This window comes from Cynocephalus volans, chromosome 11 (genome assembly GCF_027409185.1).
Source record: "Cynocephalus volans isolate mCynVol1 chromosome 11, mCynVol1.pri, whole genome shotgun sequence".
NCBI lineage: Eukaryota > Metazoa > Chordata > Mammalia > Dermoptera > Cynocephalidae > Cynocephalus > Cynocephalus volans.
In genome coordinates this window covers 50,725,198-50,744,075 of record NC_084470.1, presented here as the reverse complement: position 1 = coordinate 50,744,075, position 18,878 = coordinate 50,725,198, and the positions used below count along the sequence as shown (strand labels likewise).

General features: G+C 42.7%; 1 protein-coding gene across 2 annotated transcripts; it reads right to left on the bottom strand.

Moving 5' to 3' along the window:
• Nucleotides 1–765: 765 nt before the first annotated feature.
• Nucleotides 766–17,945, bottom strand: SLC25A38 (solute carrier family 25 member 38). 2 transcript variants are annotated; one of them, XM_063114781.1, is made up of 7 exons: nt 17,507–17,945; nt 12,604–12,725; nt 11,909–11,993; nt 11,003–11,182; nt 10,572–10,740; nt 8,526–8,692; nt 766–1,539 (listed from the first exon to the last, which is right to left on the bottom strand). In XM_063114781.1, the coding sequence occupies exons 1-7, from the start codon at nt 17,573–17,575 to the stop codon at nt 1,417–1,419; spliced, it is 915 nt and encodes a 304-aa protein (XP_062970851.1). In that variant the 5' UTR covers nt 17,576–17,945; the 3' UTR covers nt 766–1,416. The 2 variants fall into 2 exon arrangements, with proteins under 2 accessions (XP_062970851.1, XP_062970852.1); XM_063114782.1 differs by lacking the exon at nt 8,526–8,692 and having other exon boundaries at nt 1,451–1,539.
• Between the last annotated feature and the right edge of the window lie 933 nt (nt 17,946–18,878).

Below are 18,878 nucleotides of genomic sequence, written 5' to 3'. Positions count from 1 at the left end.
TTGAGGGAGATATGGAGACACTGGAACCTTTACACCCTGTTGCTGAGAATGTAAAATGGTGCAGCCACTTTGGAAAACAGTCTGGCAGTTCCTCAAAGTATTAAAGTTACCACATGATCCAGCAATTCTACTCCTAGATATAAGCAAGAGAAATGAAAATATATATCCACACAAACACTTGTACATGAACATTGTTCATAAAAGCATTATTCACAGTGGCCCCAAAGTGGAAACAACCCCAAAATTCATCAAATCATGAGTGGATTAATAAAAAAATATAGTACATGCATACAATAGAGTATTATTTAGCCATAGTAAAAGAACTAAGCATTGAATATGCTACATCATGGGCTTCAAAAACACTATCCTAAGTCAAAGAAGCCAGACATAAGAGACTACATATTGTAAAATTCCACTTATATGAAATGTCCAGAAAAGGAAAATTTATAAAGACAGAGAGTAAGTAGATCAGTAATGGGCTGGGGCTGGGAATGAGAGATCTTACTGGGGGATGAAAATGTTCTAGAATTGACTTATGGTGATGGTTGCCCATTCAGTAAAGTTACTAAAAATCATTGAATTGTATACTTGAAATGAATGAATTGTATGATGCATAAAATAAGGCTGTTTAAAATAAATTTAGGTTAGAGGGACCTATATAGGTCAAGAGCCAGATACTGCAGAACTATTTTGTTATTTTTTTAGAGCAGAGTGATGACATTATTCAGGTTTTCCAAACAGCTTTTAACAATAATGTACTTTACTTATTTATCTGACTTTAGCAGCACAAAAATACAAGTAAAACTTAGAACTAAAGTAGTGCACAGCCAAAACCAAAAAATTTTATTTGGACATTTAGAGGCTAGGAAGCCACCATCCCCATTCTTCAGAATCTCTGAGAAGTTGTTTAAGAACCAATTAAATAATGACATCTGTTCTTCCTTATCTTAACATCACCTCCAACACAGTCTTCAGCCTGGTGATGGTGATTCCTCTGCTCAGATCCAGCCTTCCCCAGCTGGAGCTCCTCAGGCACGGCAGATGGCCACAGCTTCTCTGGCTTTGCTTTCCTTGCCCAAGAACATATCCAAGGAGGCACTGTGGTGTAGGCAAGTGGCTGCAGCAGAGCCACCTGACAGAGCTCTCTCTGGAAATGCCTTTTCAAGCAGCCTTGGGGATAGGCAAACCTTTCTCCTAACTCCTCAATGTATATATTGGTGACTCCTCCTTTGGGAGATTCTGAAGGCTCGAGCCAGGTCCAACTACTTTCCCTTTAAAAGGGGTAACTGAAGCAACAATGCTTCTGCCTGGCTTTCCAGGGAGAACTTCATCTTATTCTAGGCCAGTGAGATGAAGCAGCCGCCGGAAGAAACCACGCAAGGCAACAGATTCCATCCTTTCCCAGTCCTCTCTTGGTCAGGACTTCAGGCCCATCTTGGCCATCATTTCTTCATAGACTGTCCATGCCATCGCTGCCATCAGAGTTCTGCGGAGAACCCGGGGGACACCACCTTGGAAGAAGCCATGCAGCCCATACTCCTATGATGAAAATATGTGTCAACATTACATAACCAAAGTATCAACACACTTAATTATCCACTTGGCACCAGAGGAAGGATCTCTGTTACTCCATCTGGAGCCTTAGTTTCTAAACTTTATGCAAAAACTATGAATAGTGAGTCCAAGGAGATAATCAATGAACTTAAAAAAAATTTTTTTTGCATACTTGCTAGGCTTTCCCTTTTTAGGCCTGCTCTATCTAGTGTAATATCATAGCTGAAAATCTTTATGCGGGGTTGCTGTGTACAACTGTATAGTTTGTGCACTGCACAGAAGCACTAAGCCCCAAATAGCAGATGAAATCCAGACAGAGATTTGCTTGTCAAACACTGGATCCTGTCTCTCGGCTGAAGAAAAAAGTGCCTTCCTACTATTTGTCTATCAGGAGGTAATTCACTGTAAGCTCTCAATAATTGGTAGTTCACTGTATGTTCTTGGTGGCCATATCTTTCTAGTAATTATTCTTCCTCCCTTGTAATCTGGATTGATATATAATTACACATATATTGAAGAATATATTATTTTAAAATTTTAACAGAGAAGGCAGGACCCAGAGCTGCCCACCATGACCAGGGAGGCACAGACAGGGAAACAACCGAAGTAGCCCACCCACTGCCCACACAGAAAGCAGGAGCAAGCATCGTCACCAGGAGGCCCTGCACCATGGAAGTGGTTCACAATAGCCACCACCATAGCTTCTACTGCTACAAGGATGGCTAGTCCCCATGGTAACAGCAACAGCCACCATGCAGATAGCCTGCCACATATTTGACTATATTGACACAGGGAGAGTCACCAGAGGAGGAAGTCTTTCCCCTCAAAGTGCACTACAGAGCCACAGAAGAAGCAAGTGATCTACCAGGTGAACAGAACTCAACGTAGACATATCAGAAATATAAAAACAAACAAACAAAAAAAAACAAGAAAATATGACACTGCCAAACAAATTTAGTAATTCTCAATTACCAGACCCTACAGAACAGAAAACCCTTGAAATAGCTGAAAAGGAATTCTGAATAACAATCTTAAGTAAACTCAATGAGAAAAGGGAAGACTCAGACAACACAATGAAATGAGAAAAAATATCCAGGATATGAAGGAAGAAATTTACAGAGATTAATACCTTAAAAAAGAATGTAGCAGAACTCATGGAACTGAAGGATTCATTTGATGAAATAAAAAACATGACCAAGAGCTTAAGTGGCAGATTAGAGCAAGGGGAAGAAAGAATATCTGATCTCAAAGACAGTCTTTATGAAATAACCCAAGCAGACAAAAAAAAAACAAAAAAAGGAAAAAAAGAATTTTAAAAAATGAAGAAAGTCAGGGCCGGCCCGTGGCTCACTTGGGAGAGTGTGGTGCTGATAACACCAAGGCCACAGGTTTGGATCCCTATATAGGGATGGCCAGTTAGCTCACTTGGGAGAGCGTGGTGCTGACAACACCAAGTCAAGGGTTAAGATCCCCTTACCAGTCATCTTTAAAAAAAAAAAAAAACAGAAGAAAGTCTAAGAGAGCAAGCAGACAACCTTAAGTACACAAACATCTGAATCATGGGTGTTCCAGAAGGGGACGAGAAGGGTGAAGGCATTGAAAATCTATTCAGTGAAATAACAGAAAACTTCCCAGGCATAGGGACAGACAAGGACCTTCAGATCCAGGAAGCTCAAAGATCCCCAAACAGATTCAATTCAAAAAGATCCTCTCCAAGATACATTATAGTCCAACTGGCAAAGCTCAATGACAAAGGGAGAAATCTAAAAGTAGCAAGAGAGAGCCGGCCCCGTGGCGCACTCGGGAGAGTGCAGCGCTTGGGAGCGCAGCGGCGCTCCCGCCGCAGGTTCGGATCCTATATAGGAATGGCCGGTGCGCTCACTGGCTGAGTGCGGTATGGGCAACACCAAGCCAAGGGTTGCGATCCCCTTACCGGTCACAAAAAGACAAAAAATAAAAAATAAAAAATAAAATAAAAGTAGCAAGAGAAAAGTGTCAAGTCACTTATAAGGGAGCCCCCATCAGACTAATAACAGATTTCTCAACTGAAACTCTACAGGCAAGAAGAAAATAGGATGACACATTCAAAATACTAAAAGAAAAAAACTGCCAGCCAAGAATACAATATCCAGCAAGGCTATCCTTCAGAAATGAGGGAGAAACAGTGTATTTCCCAGACAAAAACTGTGAAGTTCCTCACCACACAACCAGCACTGCAAGAATTTCTCAAGGGAGTTCTGCACCTGGAATCTGAAAACAATAATCACTACAATGAATACAAAAGAAAGAACAAAACCCACTGGTAAAACACAAATGCAAACAAGAAAGAAAAAAGAAAGCAAATATTTCCACCTCAAAAAACCAACAAACATCAAAGATGAATAATAGAAAAGGAAGGAAGGAAAAAAAGATATTTAAAACATCTAAACAAAAAGCAATAAAATGCCAGGAGTGAGACAATACTTCACAATAACAACCCTGAGTATAAATGGATTAACCTCTCTCCTTAAAAGACACAGACTGATGAACTGGATTAAAAAGCTAGACTCAACTATAGGCTGTCTTCAAGAAACTCACCTCACCTATAAAGACGCACACAGACTAATAATGAAGGGATGAAAAAAGATATACCATGTAAATGGAAACCAAAAACGAGCAGGAGTAGCTATTCCTATAGTGGATAAAATAGACTTTAAACCAAAAACCATAAAAAGAGACAAAGAAGGCCACTATATAAACAGATCTATCCAGCAAGAAGACATAACAATCACAAATACCTATGCCCCCAATATCAAGAGTACCCAGATATATAAAGCAAACACTATTAGACCTAATACTGCAATAGTGGGGGACCTGAACACCCCTCTCTCAGCACTGAACAGATCATCCAGGCAACAAATCAACAGAGAAACACAGGATTTAAGCTGCACTTTGGACAAACTGGACCTGGCAGATACCTACAGAATATTTCATGCAACACTACAGAATAAACATTCTTCTCATCAGCACATGGAATATTCTCCAGGATAGACCACGTTAGACAAATTAAGTCTCAACAAATTTTAAAAATCAGAATTATCTCAAGCATCTTTTCAGACCACAACAGATTAAAGTAGAAATTAATAACCAGCAAAACTCAGGACTCTATACAAACACATGGAAATTGAACAACAGGCTCCTGAATGACCTATGGGTCCAAGAAGAAAAAACAGGAAATCAAAAATTTCTTGAAACTAACACAAAAAAAGACACATCATATCAAAACCCGTGGGATACTGCAAAAGCAGTACGAAGAGGGAAGTTTACTGCAATTAATGTTTTCATGAAAAAAATAGAAAGAATTCAAATAAACAACATAACACTACCCCTCAAAGAACAAGAAAAACAAGAACAATCCAATCCAAGTTAGGAAACTGAAAGAAATAATTAAGATCAGAACAGAACTAAATTATATAGTCACAAAAAATAATACAAAAGAATCAATGAAACAGAAAGTTGGTTTTTTGAGAAGATAAACAAAGTAGACAAACCATTAGCTAGGTTAACAAAAACAAAAAAAAGAGAAGACACAAACAACAAAAACCAGAAATGAAAAAGGAGACATTACAACCAATACCACAGAAATACAAAGAATCATTAGAGACTATTACAAACAATAATACACGGACAAATTTGAAAACCTGGAGGAAACAGATAAATTTCTGGACACATACAAACTACCAAGACTGACCCAAGAAGAAACAGAAAACCTGAACAGCAATGAGATTGAAGCAGTAATGAACAGTCTCCCAACAAAGAAAAGCCCAGAACTAGATGGCTGTATTACTGAATTCGACCAGACCATTAAAGAGGAACTAATACCAACTCTCTTCAATCTATTCCAAAAAATTGAAAGAGGCCATACTCCCAACTCATTCCAATAGGCCAGCATTACCTTGATACCAAAACTAGACAAAGACACAACAAAAAAAGAAAACTACAGTCCAATATCTGAAGAACATAGATGCAAAAATCCTCAACAAAATACTAGTAATCAGAACAGAACACATTAACACAACAAAAAATTACACACCATGATCAAGTGAGATTCATCGCAGGGATGCAAGGATGGTTCAACATACGTAAATCAATAAATGTGATACACCAACCACATCAACAAAATCAAGGACAAAAAATATATTTTTATCTCACTAGATGCAGAAAAAGCATTTGACAAAATTCAGCATCCCTTCATTACAAAGACTCTCAGCAAATTAGCTATAAAAGGAAAATATCTCAACACAGTAAAAGCCATAAACAACAAACCCACCACCAATATCATCCTGAATGGGAAAAAGTTGAAAGCTCTCCCTTTAAAAACAGGAAGAGACAAGGATGCCCATTATCACCACTCCTATTTAATATAGTGTTAGAAGTACTAGCCAGAGCAATCAGGCAAGAGAAAGAAATAAAGGGTATCCAGATTGGAAAAGATGAAGTCAAACTGCCCTGTTTGCAGATGACATCATTTTATATATATAAAAACCTGAAGACTCTACCAAAAAACTTTTATAGATGATTAACAATTTCAATAATGTTGCAGGATATGAAACCAACACTCAAAAATCGGTAGCATTTTTATTCTCCAATAACAAGCTAGCAGAAAAAGAAATCAAGAAAGTAAGCTCATTTACAGCAGTCACCAAAAAAATAAAATATCTAGGAATCAACATAACCAAGGAGGTGAAAGATCTCTACAGAAAGAACTACGAATCACAAATGAAAGAAATTAAAGACGGCACAAAAAGTTGGAAAGATATTCCATGCTCTTGGATTGGAAGAATCAACACTGAAAATGTCCATACTACCCAAAGCAATCTACCAACTCAATGCAATTGCCATCAAAATACCAATGACATTCTTCACAGAAACAGAAAAAACAATCCTAACACGCATATGGAACAAACATCCCTGAATAGCCAAAGCAATCCTGAGCAAAATAAAGCTGGAGGCATAACACTACCTGACTTCAAATTATACTACAAAGCTATAGTAATCAAAACAGCATGGTACTGGCATAAACACAGATACTAAAACCAATGGAACAGAACAGAGAACCCAGAAATCAACTCACATACTTACACCCAACCAACCTTTGAAAAAGGCCACAAGAACATACATTGGGAAAAAGACTGCCTCTTCAATAAACAGTGCTGGGAAAACTGGACATCCATATGCAGAAGAGTGAAACTAGACCTACACTCCTTGCCATATACCAAAATCAACTCAAAATACATTCAAAACTTAATTTATTTAAGACCTGAAACTACAAAACTACTAAAGGAAAATATAGGGGAAACACTTCAAGAAGCAGGACTAGGCAAAGACTTTATGAATAAGACCCCAAAAGCACAAACAACAAAAGAAAAAAAAAAAATGAGATTTTATCAAACATAAAAGCTTCTGCACAGTAAAGGAAACAATCGACAGAGTAAAAGGATAATCTATAGAATGGGAGAAAATATTTGCAAACTATACATCTGAAAAGTCATTAATATCCATAATACACAAGGAACTCAGACTACACAGTAAAAAAAAAATAATTTAAAAAATGGGCAATGGAGCAGAACAGACATTTTTTGAAGGAAGACATTAAATAGCCAATGAGTACTTACAGAAATGCTCAACATCACTATTCATCAAGGAAACACATATTAAAACCACACTGAGATATCATTTTACCACAGTTAGACTGTCTACAATCAAAAAGACTGAGAATAGCAAATACTGACAAGAATGTGGAGAAAGGTGAACTCTTCAACATTGTTGGTGGCACTGTAAATTAATATAGCCACTATGGAAACTACTATGGAGGTTTCTCAACAATTAGAGATAGATCTACCATATGATCCAGCAATCCCACTTCTGCGTATATACCCAGAGGACTGGAACCATCATGTCAAAGGGATACATGCACTCCCATGTTCATCGCAGCTCCATTTACAATACTCAAGATATGGAACCAACCTAAATGCCCATCGATGGACAACCAGATAAGGAAAATGTGGTGTATATATACACAATGGAATACTATTCAGCCATAAAAAAAGAATGAAATTCTGCCATTCGCAGCAAAATGGATGATAAGTGAAATAAGCTAGGCACAGATATAAAAACACCACATGTCCTCATTCATAATTGAGAGCTAATAGAGAAAGAAGGAAAGAAAGACCACAGTGGTATGCTGGACTTGCAAAGGGACAAAACAGAAGTAGGGTTGCTAGAGGTGGCAGGAGGGAGGGAGAAGAGGATGGGGGAGAGGATGGGTGCGGGTCATGGGGAATAACTGAGGTGGTGGGCATGCTGATCTGTATTGATCTGATCACCACATCTCGGGCACAGGTGCAGCTCTGTGCCCCATGAATATGTACAGTCATAAAAATAATAAAAAATAAATAAATACAAATGGGAAAAAAATAATTTTAGGTATAGAAAAGAAGAAAGCAGGCAACCTAAATAGTGTGAGAAATAGTAGATTCACAAATGCACATTTACCTTTAACAAGAATATCTGGTTTGTGATTCTAGAGAATGTTCCAAAAGGGCCAACTCAGTGGCTTTTAAATAGTACTTTAAATCTACTGCACTTTTTATCTTCAATAACATTTGTCCATGTAATAATACCATAGAGCAAACTGCTAGAACAAAATAATGTGTTTGTGTTTTTTTCTAACTACATTTTGCTCTAGGTCCTTAATTAGAGTACTAGGTCCACCCACATTTCCTGATTCAGTTGGTCTCAGGTAGAGTCGAGCAATCTGCATGTGTAACAAATATCACATGTAATGTAAGTACTCCTTCCCTCAAAAAAATAGGTATAATCACCCTAGATTTTGACCTAGGAATGGGGATTTTTAAAAGCTGTCCATGTGAAGGGCAAGAACTACTGATCCTTAACCACAACAAGAACCAGTACTTATTCTATAGTCTTACTTTGTAAATGAGCATCACTGCTTGGCCAATCCACTGAAACTTCACTGGGGAGAGTTGCATATGAGTTTTGATAACATCTGCAGGTTGAGTTACCAGTGAAGCCAGAATACCAGCAAATATCCCACAGCTGAAATTTACAACGGGAAGAAGGGATGCATCCAACTGGTCTGAAATAGAAAGGTAACATGCAGTTATAAATCTCACATTCATCAGATAAAGGTCAGTGCAAATTACCCAGAAATTTCTCCCAAAACCCTGAAAGATTTGAATTCAAAGAAGGATTAAGAATTTTAATGCTTAATTTTAAGAATTAAAAATTTAAAGGTACAGCTAATAAATGTAGATGAGTGGTGGAGTTAGAAAAGCACCTTTTTACAACCACCTTCATAATAATTGATTCAGGCAAGAATCATTAACCAATGTGTGCTAAAACATGTGGGTGAAGGAAACAGGATGTTTATATAGATTCAAAGTTATTACACAAGGACACTTAGAAATTACAAAAGGAAAAATAATTGAGTTTCCAGGGGAGACACCTGGCAGACACTACCTTGTCCAAATGATAAAAAGTTAATATTACCCACAATAGGTCAAACTGATGACATCACCCTCCCGATATAAGGCAATGAGGACACATCACTCATGTGGTCCTCTTGTTAAAAATGTGTAATCAAATATAACCATGAAGAAACATCAGGTAAACCCATATTGAGGTAAAAAACTGGCTTACACTCCTGAAAATAAACAAAAATTGCTACAAAGTACTATTGGGACAATTAGAGAAATTAGAATATGGACTATAAATTAAAGAATTGTGTCTATATTAAACTTCCTGAATTTTTAAGATGGATATATGAGAGAATGTCCTTGTTCTTAGGAAATACACGCTGAAATATTTAAGAGTTAAGTAAAGGAGCATCATGTCTGCCACTTACTCTCAAACGGTTCAGAAAAAAAAATCATACATTGTACTATTCTTGTGGTTTTTTTGTAAGTTTAAAATAATTTCCAAATACCAAATAAGATATGGACTGAGAAGTTAAAAATGCACATCCATGCTTACTTATTGCCTTAATTTTCTGTTGCAAAATAAGGTTGTGACCTGCAGGGTTACACCACCTAGTACTTGGGGAGAAGTGGCAAATCTCCCCAAGCATGGCAACTGCAGCCAATCACCACAGTTATTTATGATGGCAGGCATTTCACCTTTCCTAATTAAGTGACCTTGGTAGCAACTCCTTGCTCAATGCAGGTTTATTCTGCAGGATTTGTTTCTAGCAACCCCTTGCTCTGCTTCGGTAGATTTTGCCCATGTCTAGCTAACATGTGGGGTGGGCCTACCAGAATGCCTGAGGTTTGGCACCTTCCTCTTCACTCAAACGGAGGCTCAAAACCACATGAATTGGGAATACAGCAAGGGAGGTAAAATAATATTTTTCTTCAAACTCCTAACCAATTGGTATTTCCCAAACTTGTCTGACAAGAATCATATCAAGCACTTCTTGAAAAATGTAGTCTCCCAGGTTGTACCCCACAGCTTCTGATCTAGGAGGCCTTGGATGGGACCCAGCAATCTTTTTCTTTTCTTGCCTTTTCTTTTTTTTTTTTCTGGCGGCTGGCTGGTACAGGGATCTGAACAGTTGACCTTGGTGTTACCAACACCACACTCCAACCAAGTTAGCTAACCAGCCAGCCCCTAACACAGGAATCTCAACATCGAATCTGAGAAGTATTGTTGCACGAACTCTGCAAAACATGCTTTATTTCTCACCCATCTCCCACCCCCAAATTACAGTAGTTTAAGTACTCTTTGCCTTAATAGGATATAAACTCCAAAGGGCAGGGACCAAATCTGTCACATTCACCTTTGCACCCCAGCTCCCACCCCCATTCCTGACACAATCCTGGTGTGGCTCAGTTTCTAAAAATCTCCTAAGAATCTGGAGCTGTTAAGGAAAACAAATTAATATCCCCCCCAAAAAACACAAGAGAGGATCTGATGTCTCAGGGATACTGCTTCCCTACCACACCTTCCTTTACCCATACCGTGGGGAATGATGCTTTTGGTCTGATTGTAAAACATCAGGTAGATTCCTGAAAAGGGTGCATCACGAAGGAGAGTCGCTGTGAGGCCACTGAAGAGGCCCCGGTGCCCCTCATTGCGGTAGATGCTCCTCAGGGCTGCGTAGATGCTCTCATAACCATATCTCCCGCTCTGCAAAGAGAGCACAGAACCAGTGATCAACCCAGAGGCCCTCCATTTGAGCACTGAGCCAAGCACACTTCAGGTTATGTGGCATTACCAGGGCACCATGGGCTCTAGTTCACACATGGCTTGGCCTGCCTACACAAATGAGTTCTCTGACCACATCAGACTCTACGTTAGATTATAAGTCGGGAGCTGACATCAGTGGTCACTACTCACGAGCCCGTGGCTCTGTTTACCCACCCTGAGTCCTTAACACAGCCAAACTCACCTCGTAGCGTGTCTTGATCACAGTGACAGGTGACATGCATACCCCTACAACAGAGCGAGAGCCCACCCCCAATATGACCGACTCCAGGGCAGTGGGGGGATGGCCTCGCAAAAAATACTGCTTCAAAGAGTAGAGAGTGCCAAAGTAGATTCCAACACCAGGGACACATCTCACAATGGACTGCAGAAAAAATCAGAGGGAAGAAAGAAATCAAAGACCCAACATTGTAAGATACTGTCTTAGCTGGGTTTTCCCAAAAACCTCAAGATGATTTGCCTGTAAATGGTTTATTTAAGGTGTGGAGGGAACATCAATAACGGAGTAGAGGAAGTGAGACAGGAGGGAAGACAGCCAATAAAGGGTGTGCTATAAAACCAGTTACGCTACAGGCAACTTAATCCCTCTGGGGAACTCTGGGAGTCTGTGTAGAATACAACTCCAAGACATCCCTTCACCTGAGTGGGGAGGGAGGTGAGGCTGTAAATATTAACTCCCATCTTTCAGTGGTTATGGGTTGCTGTGGGTTTGGGGTGAGCATCAATTCCTTGGCACTTCAGCAAAGTGAGTCTCTAGGGCCAGAAGAAGCTTTTGGGCAAAGAAATGCAGTGATGGCAGCCCCAACCCACTTTCACTGAAGTGGTAGGCCAAGGATATACTGACAAGCGCCAGCTGTGTCTGCTATAGACTATGCTGTGCTAACAAATCATATCTGAGGCGTAAAGATGCAACATTTCCCTGAGCCTCAAACAGAAGTCAGTGACAGTATGAGAGATGGGCAGGAAGACCACATAGATACTCCCACATTTCCTATTCTCATGTGTCCTTAAGAGCTTGTGAGGTGGATGAGAAATGGCTGGTTATCAAAGGGCAGGATGTGAGGGAACCCAGATCCAGAAGACAGCTTACAGGGGACATCCCTTTCCAAAGGCCCAAAATACTCTCCGTGCGAACCACCTTCAAGAGTACAGCCAACATCCCAACACGTCTTGACCTAAAGGTAGACAAAATGGAGATAGGGAAGGAAAACAATCACTCAGCCCACTTCCTCATAAAAGAATCCCCCAATCAAAGACTTCTTTGTACAGACTGTTTTCTAGAACACTTAAGAATCCCTACAATACATTTTGGAACTACTCTGACTTCCTGTATGTTCACGGTTTCACACATGTTTATCTGTCCATTTACACTGCATGCAACAGGATAACCTCCTGTTTTATGTATATCTTATATACTTCCCACAGTGCTGAGCTCATTATAGGGGCACAGACAGACACTCATATTGACATTATTTCCAGAAAATTGCCCACTACTCATACCAGGCAGTACCATTATAACATTACAAACTAGCACAATAAAATACAAATATCACCTAGGCAGATGCTAGGGAGCTTCTCAAGAAAGGACCCCATTTAATTAACAAGAAATGTCAAGTATAAAAAGATATTCACAGAAAATATATACAAAACACACAAAAGTTGGGCATGACCTGTGTTTCTCTCGAGTATTCAACAGAATGGAAGTTTATAAAACACAGTGAAGATGCTTGTCTGAGAAGCTGTTGAAACCAGCTCCTCAGTGAAATGTGGGGCAGCAGGCCCTACCCATGATCTGAGGGCTGTAGAGTCTGCAGGCGTGTTTTAAGGAGATCCAGAGGCTGGAAAAGGAGAGTAGAGCAGGTTCCACTGATGGAGCCACACAGGAAAGCCTTGATCACTGGATGTAACTGTAATGAAAGAGAACAATGCGTTAGCCAGAAATGATCATTACTGTAATGTTGTTGAGGATACTGTACACTGCCAGAGGTGTCTCCCTGGTTCTAATACTGTTAATAATCTTGCTCCTACTGAGCAACATATCTATTTCCATGCCACTTGACCACACTTCCCTATTTGTCCTGCCACAAATAGTTACTAGTCATCTCTTTATCTTTCTAAAAACAAAATCAATTGAACATAATGTTTTAACTCTGAACTATTAGTTTCCAGGTTATTTTGGCTTTAGAACCAGTAAATATTTATAGGAGCAAGCCAGAGCAAATGAAACCTTAAGCTCAGCCACTTCCTGTATAAGCTATGAATTTCGTTTGTTTGAAACTTTTCCCTTGTCTGACACCTTCCCATCTCACTGGGACCTAGCAGATCACAGCCAGCTCTGTAGACCAGTAGCCACTCCTGGGTTCGCTGCCCCTCCTTCAACCCATGCACTGGTCACACATGCTGGCTAAACTACAGACACCACCCAGAAGTATAGCACTCATTCAAAAACTAAATGTGCTGCCCCCAAGCACATTCCAGGAGCCTCAGCTCCCAGAACTGGCGCTACCATGACAGCATGTCATCCTCTTTTCAGGGACCCAGAACCCAGCAAAATCACAATGACTGTGAAAAGGCACTTTAAAAAGTTCAACCAGGAAGAAAAGCCGTATTCTACGAAGGAGACACTTGGCAAATTCCATCCAAAAGACCTTCTCTTCCCTCATTGTGTTGCATTTGCACTAATATTCTTTAATAAACAATACACTGTAGCCCCAAAACATTATTAAAATGAATATAAAGCTTCTTCTTATACACATCACATGAACTACTTACCCACAACTGAACTGTTTGTTATCTGTGGTATTTGTTTCACAGAGAAGAGAGATCACTCCAAAGGCCACCAAAAGAGCAAGTTTTTACCAGAATTACTTAAAAGACTGTTGAGAAAGACTAAGTAGATTCAGGTAATTAAATACTGGAGCTTACGACCATGTTCCAATAGCTTCTGGAGTATCAAAGGGCGGTTTAATAAGCCAACAGGTAAAAAGAAGAGAAGCATGTGTATTTTAACAGCTGTATATTGGCATCCAACTCCATCTCCCCCAAAGGTACCCTCCTCTTCTGCTAGCCAATATTCCGATGAGTTCTGTGTTTCTCAGCCCACCCTAGACTTTGTGGCATCAATGAGCCTTGCTTCCTTACACACTGGGCCTTTCCTTTTCATCGGCCTCTTCTCTTCTGCTGGGAAACATGCTCCAAAACCTTCGTCTCCCAGCCTGACACTACACCATCCCCACTCCCTCTGTGCCAGTCACTGCTCAGGCCCCCGCAGTTGGCCATCCACCTAATCTCCTCTGCTAAGATGGTTTCTGAGGGCTCACCAAGGACCTGCCATACCCCAGGCCCCCTTTCCTGTCCCTATCCTCATCTTACTTGGCCTCTGGAGCATTCCATAGAACTGACCGCCTCTCCTTTTGGCTTTTGCTTTCTCTCTCCTCTCCTTCTCTGGCTGCCCTTCCAAGTCTCCATTTCCTTGGCTTGCCTCTTAGATGTTACTGCTCCTCTTATCTCCTGTCCGCAGCCCTCTTGGAAGAACCTCACCCAACACTGTAACGCCCACATCTCCAGCCCAGTCAGCCTCTCTCCAGACTCCCAACGCCTCCTCCATTGCTCCTCAAATGACCCACAGGCATCTCAAACTCAACATGTCCAAAATGGAAACTTGGCCACCAGTTCCCCACACACTTGCCCCTTCTCCAGGCCACACAGGGATACTCCAGGCATCCAGGCTGGAAACCTGGAAGAGACATAGGACTCACTCTGCCTGCTGCTTCAGAACCACATCTTGCTGACTATCCCCTCAATCTTTCCAGTCTGCCCCACACTAACCCACCCTGATGGCCTTGTTGATGGTCTCCAGACTCAACCATGCCAACCCACCCTCCACTCTGCTCCCAGATTAGCATACACCACTTCAAAATCTCACAACACCCCATGAGTTAGGTGTTTTAAGCCCATTTTACCAATTTAACTGGACCTCACAAGGTTACAAATGTGTCCTAAGTCACAGGGATTGAAGCCGTTGACCAGGACTCAAAGTTTGTGCTTTTTTCATCATTACCCATCTCCCCAGCCTAAAGTAAAATTCCAAGACACTTCTCAGACCACCGAGCAGCGCTCCTCTGCTGACTTCTTGCTCCTTCTCAAAACACTATCCTCCTTTGGCTTCAGAGATTAACACTGTCCTTGTTTTCCTCCCATTCTTTGGCCTCTCCTTTAAATGGCGATGCTCCTCTTCTTTCCCTGAACCATGCTGCCATGCCCCCTCATCCACTCCCACGGCTTCAATGGCCATCCTTCTATCCACACTGGCACCTCTCTCTCCAGAGCTTCAGATCCACACAGCCACTTAGATGTCCCACTGGCACCTCAGATGACATTTGAAACTGAATTCAACTCTCTCCCTCTCCCCCAACCCGCTCCTACTCCCAGGTGCCCTATCCCCATGAATTTCACCCTGTCATTTACCCACCCAGCCACCCAAGCCAGAAACCTGGGCACCATCCCTGCCTCCACTTCTCCACTCTTGCTCATTTTACCTCCTAAACAGCTCTCAAATCCACCTCCTTCTACCCATCCTGACTCAGTGCTCCATCCCATCACCTCTTGCCTTGATGACTGCCACCACCTTTTCACCTCATCTCTTGATCACTCTAATCCACTCTCTACCCTGCAAACAGAGTCATCTTTTAAAACAGTAAATCTGACTACACTGCTTTCAGGTACAAAACTCTTCAATAAGAGACTTAATGTTTTGTACAATTAGAAATTACCAACTTAAAAAAGAAGAAAAAAAGAATTAAAAGATGAAATGAAAATACAAGTAGTGATAAATATATTGAAGACTACAAAGTACTACATAAATGTGTCATTAAGACTCATTGAATTAAAATTTTAAAAGCCCAAACCAATACCCTTTAATTGCTCCATATTCCTCTCAAGATAAAGTCCAAACTGGTGGCTTGCAAGGCCTCTCATGGATCACATGGCCCCTTCTCACCTTTATGGTCTATGCTCTCATCCACCCTCTTCAGCCATAATGGAGGACTCACTGCCTTCCTCTCACCTCTAACCATGGAACCCAGTGCACAGTAGGTGTTCAACAGTGATAAATGAATTTTATCATCTAACAGGAAATCTGCACAGGGCTCTCCTTTGAGCACAGTCCCACAGGATAAGGCTCAGTGGGCCCTGCATGCCCCATCCTGGGATAGGTTAATCTCCCCCAGCTCCAGCAAGGCTACTGGAATGACCTGTAGTCACAGCTTGTGAGCAGCTCTCCTCCGTGCTGCTTCCCTGGGGCTCCCACAGGTATTATTCCTTCACCTACCACCCTAGATTGCAGAAATTATCTTCTTAATGTCTTTATTTTCACATTACAGTGTTTGGGCATATTATAGGCTCAATAAATCCTTATTGAATAGAGTCCGCAACTTTTTTAACTTTGTAATTTTTCAAGTCCATTGGCAGAGAACATATGCTAAACAGATAGCAACAGTAGAATAACCTCTAAAAGTCAAGAACAAACAAAACCTAGGTAATATTGAATGGTCTTAAGATTTTGTCAGTGATCGATGGCACGTCTTTGAGAGTGGACTGAATTATTTTAAAAATAACTCAAAGATATTCAAGGTAAATAAAATGAATAATCCAGTTTTTTTAAGGATAAGAAGGGAGGCCAAAAACAAACAGTAATACAGATAAACACAAAGGAGCACTTAAAATAGTTTGCAACGTGGTTCCACAAGCAATTCCAACTCCCCTTTAAAAAAAAAAAAAATCCTAACTCCAATTCAAAATCTGGAAACGAGAGCTGGAGGCCCCAGAAAGGAAAAAAAGTAGGGGGGTTTTCAAAGATGTCAATGCAGAGCGGCCGCCGCCTGTAAGGATTTAAAAAAGAAAAGAAGGAGAAGAAGAAGAAAGCCTATTCCGCCCCCACCCACCCCGCGGTAGACGTCAGAGGGAAAGCGGCGGCCGCGGGGGACCCTGGGCGCTCGGAACCGCACCCGCCGCCACCGACCACGCGCAACGACTCCGCCAGACCAACCTCCGGGGGCGCGCCGGCGTGGCCCCGCCTCCGCCCCACCTCCACCAATGGAGGCCCGGCGGCCCCGCGGCGGCCAGTCCGGACGCGGACCGGGAGCCGGGTCAGCGGGCCGAGAGGCGGAGACCCAGAAGGTGGTCTCTGGCACGGCCCACGGGCCCACGGAGGTCATGGGCCAGCTCGCTAGAGCACTGATGGCTTCTCAGGCTCGGCGCTATTACCGGGCCTTGCGATCGTCCAAAGCACCGGCCAGGTGCCTCCCACCCCCGTCACCCAGGCATCTTTTCAAAGCAACGACCGGTGGCGCACGCACCTCGTGGAGGCCGCGCGGGCACCTTCCCCCGACACGCCCCTCCGTCCCCGGCCCCGGCAGTTTAGCCGTGCTCCACCCAGACGCTATCCGGCGGCGGGACCTCCGCTCGCCTGTCCCAAGGGTTGGTCTACGGCTCCCCTCTTCCCTGCCCCCGCCCCTTTTAAATTCCCGTAGTCAAACTCCCTCTCTCCCGCCACATCCCCAATCCTGCGCGCACCCGGGGTGCAGAAAAGGTCCCCCGAGCGTCGCTGACCCACAGCAACCTCCCGAATCCCCCTTTCCGGGCGGGCGCGCCCGCAACGCTCGCCTTCCTCTCCCGGCAGTTTACTCACCATGAGCGTCTCCACCGTGTCTCCGACATCTTGGGGCTGCAGCAGCGCGGGGCGTGACTCCTGAATCATTGGAGAGGAGGCCCGCGAGCGCTCTGGGCCCAGGGTGCTGTCGGTGGGCGTTCAGGCCCGGCCCTGGCGACCCAGGAGGAGAGGCGGAGGGATGGCCGTAGCCGGGAGACGCGTTTAAACCGGGGGCTCTGTGGCGTCGGCGCCCGCAGGCACCCGGCGGCCGGGGATCCAGCCCCGCGCACCACGGCCCGCGCGTTGCTCCCGGCGTCTACCGATCCTTCTCGGAACTACTCGCCGCTCTTCACCCGCGCCGCAGACCCCGCGGCTCCGCTCCTCTGCTCAAACCGCCCCGCCGCAGACTTTGGCACCTGAGGAGCAAGGTTCTGTGTGTCCTGGGACGGAGAAAGCTGGAGCAGCTGGATAGAAAGGGGGCTTGGCTTCCGGGGAAGGACGCTGATCACGCGCCTGGTTTGGGTGTTCTTCGTGCCCCCTGGCGGAAACGCCCAGAACTTCAGGGTCTGCGGTTCCCTGCGCCCTTAGCTCAACGGGGCGTCCGCCTGGGTGGGACATCTGAACGTATTCGCAGTGGAGACCCGCTGTGCCCAGTACGGCGGCCACTCGCCATCTGTGGTTACTGAGCACCTCAAGTGTGGCTGGTGGAATGAAGAACTGAATTTTAAATTTTATTTAAATATAATTCATTTACATTGAAAACTGAAGCGGTGTGGAATGTTTTCTTGTTAAACACAATTTTATTGATTTGGCAGGACTACTGTATGTGTAAACCACACCACGGGATATCTAAGACATAAAGCAGAAGATCTCATTAATACTTTTTATATTATTACATGTTGAAATGATATTTGGGATATATTGGGTTGGGTGAAATATATAACTAATTTTATGTTTCCGTGGAAAAGTACTACTGCTGGGATCCTGACAGTCCTGTCGAAAAACGCAGGCACACGCTATCAGTGGCACTGCTTATCTGCAGAATAAAGTCCAAGCTTATTGTAACCACAGCCTTCACTACCCTACACCATCCATTCTTCACCTAGGAAATCAAGGCCAGAAGAGAAACTGATTATTTAGAGAGCAAGATGCTATTTTTTAAGGCTTCATTCCTGTGCTACCGAATCACATAGAATAGACAAGGAGGTGGGCCCTTTATCCCCAGGGGGATTAAGGAATGTATAAACACTTTAAAATATGAACCTACCTGGTGATTGAATGCTTTGCTTTGCTACCCCTTGTTCCGAGCTATAGGGCTCATTTTCTTTGTGCAACGTTGATGACTAAGCTGAAAATTTAGGAAGACCTAATTCTCCCTCCCATAAGCAAGGATTCCTAGTTTTGAGAAATC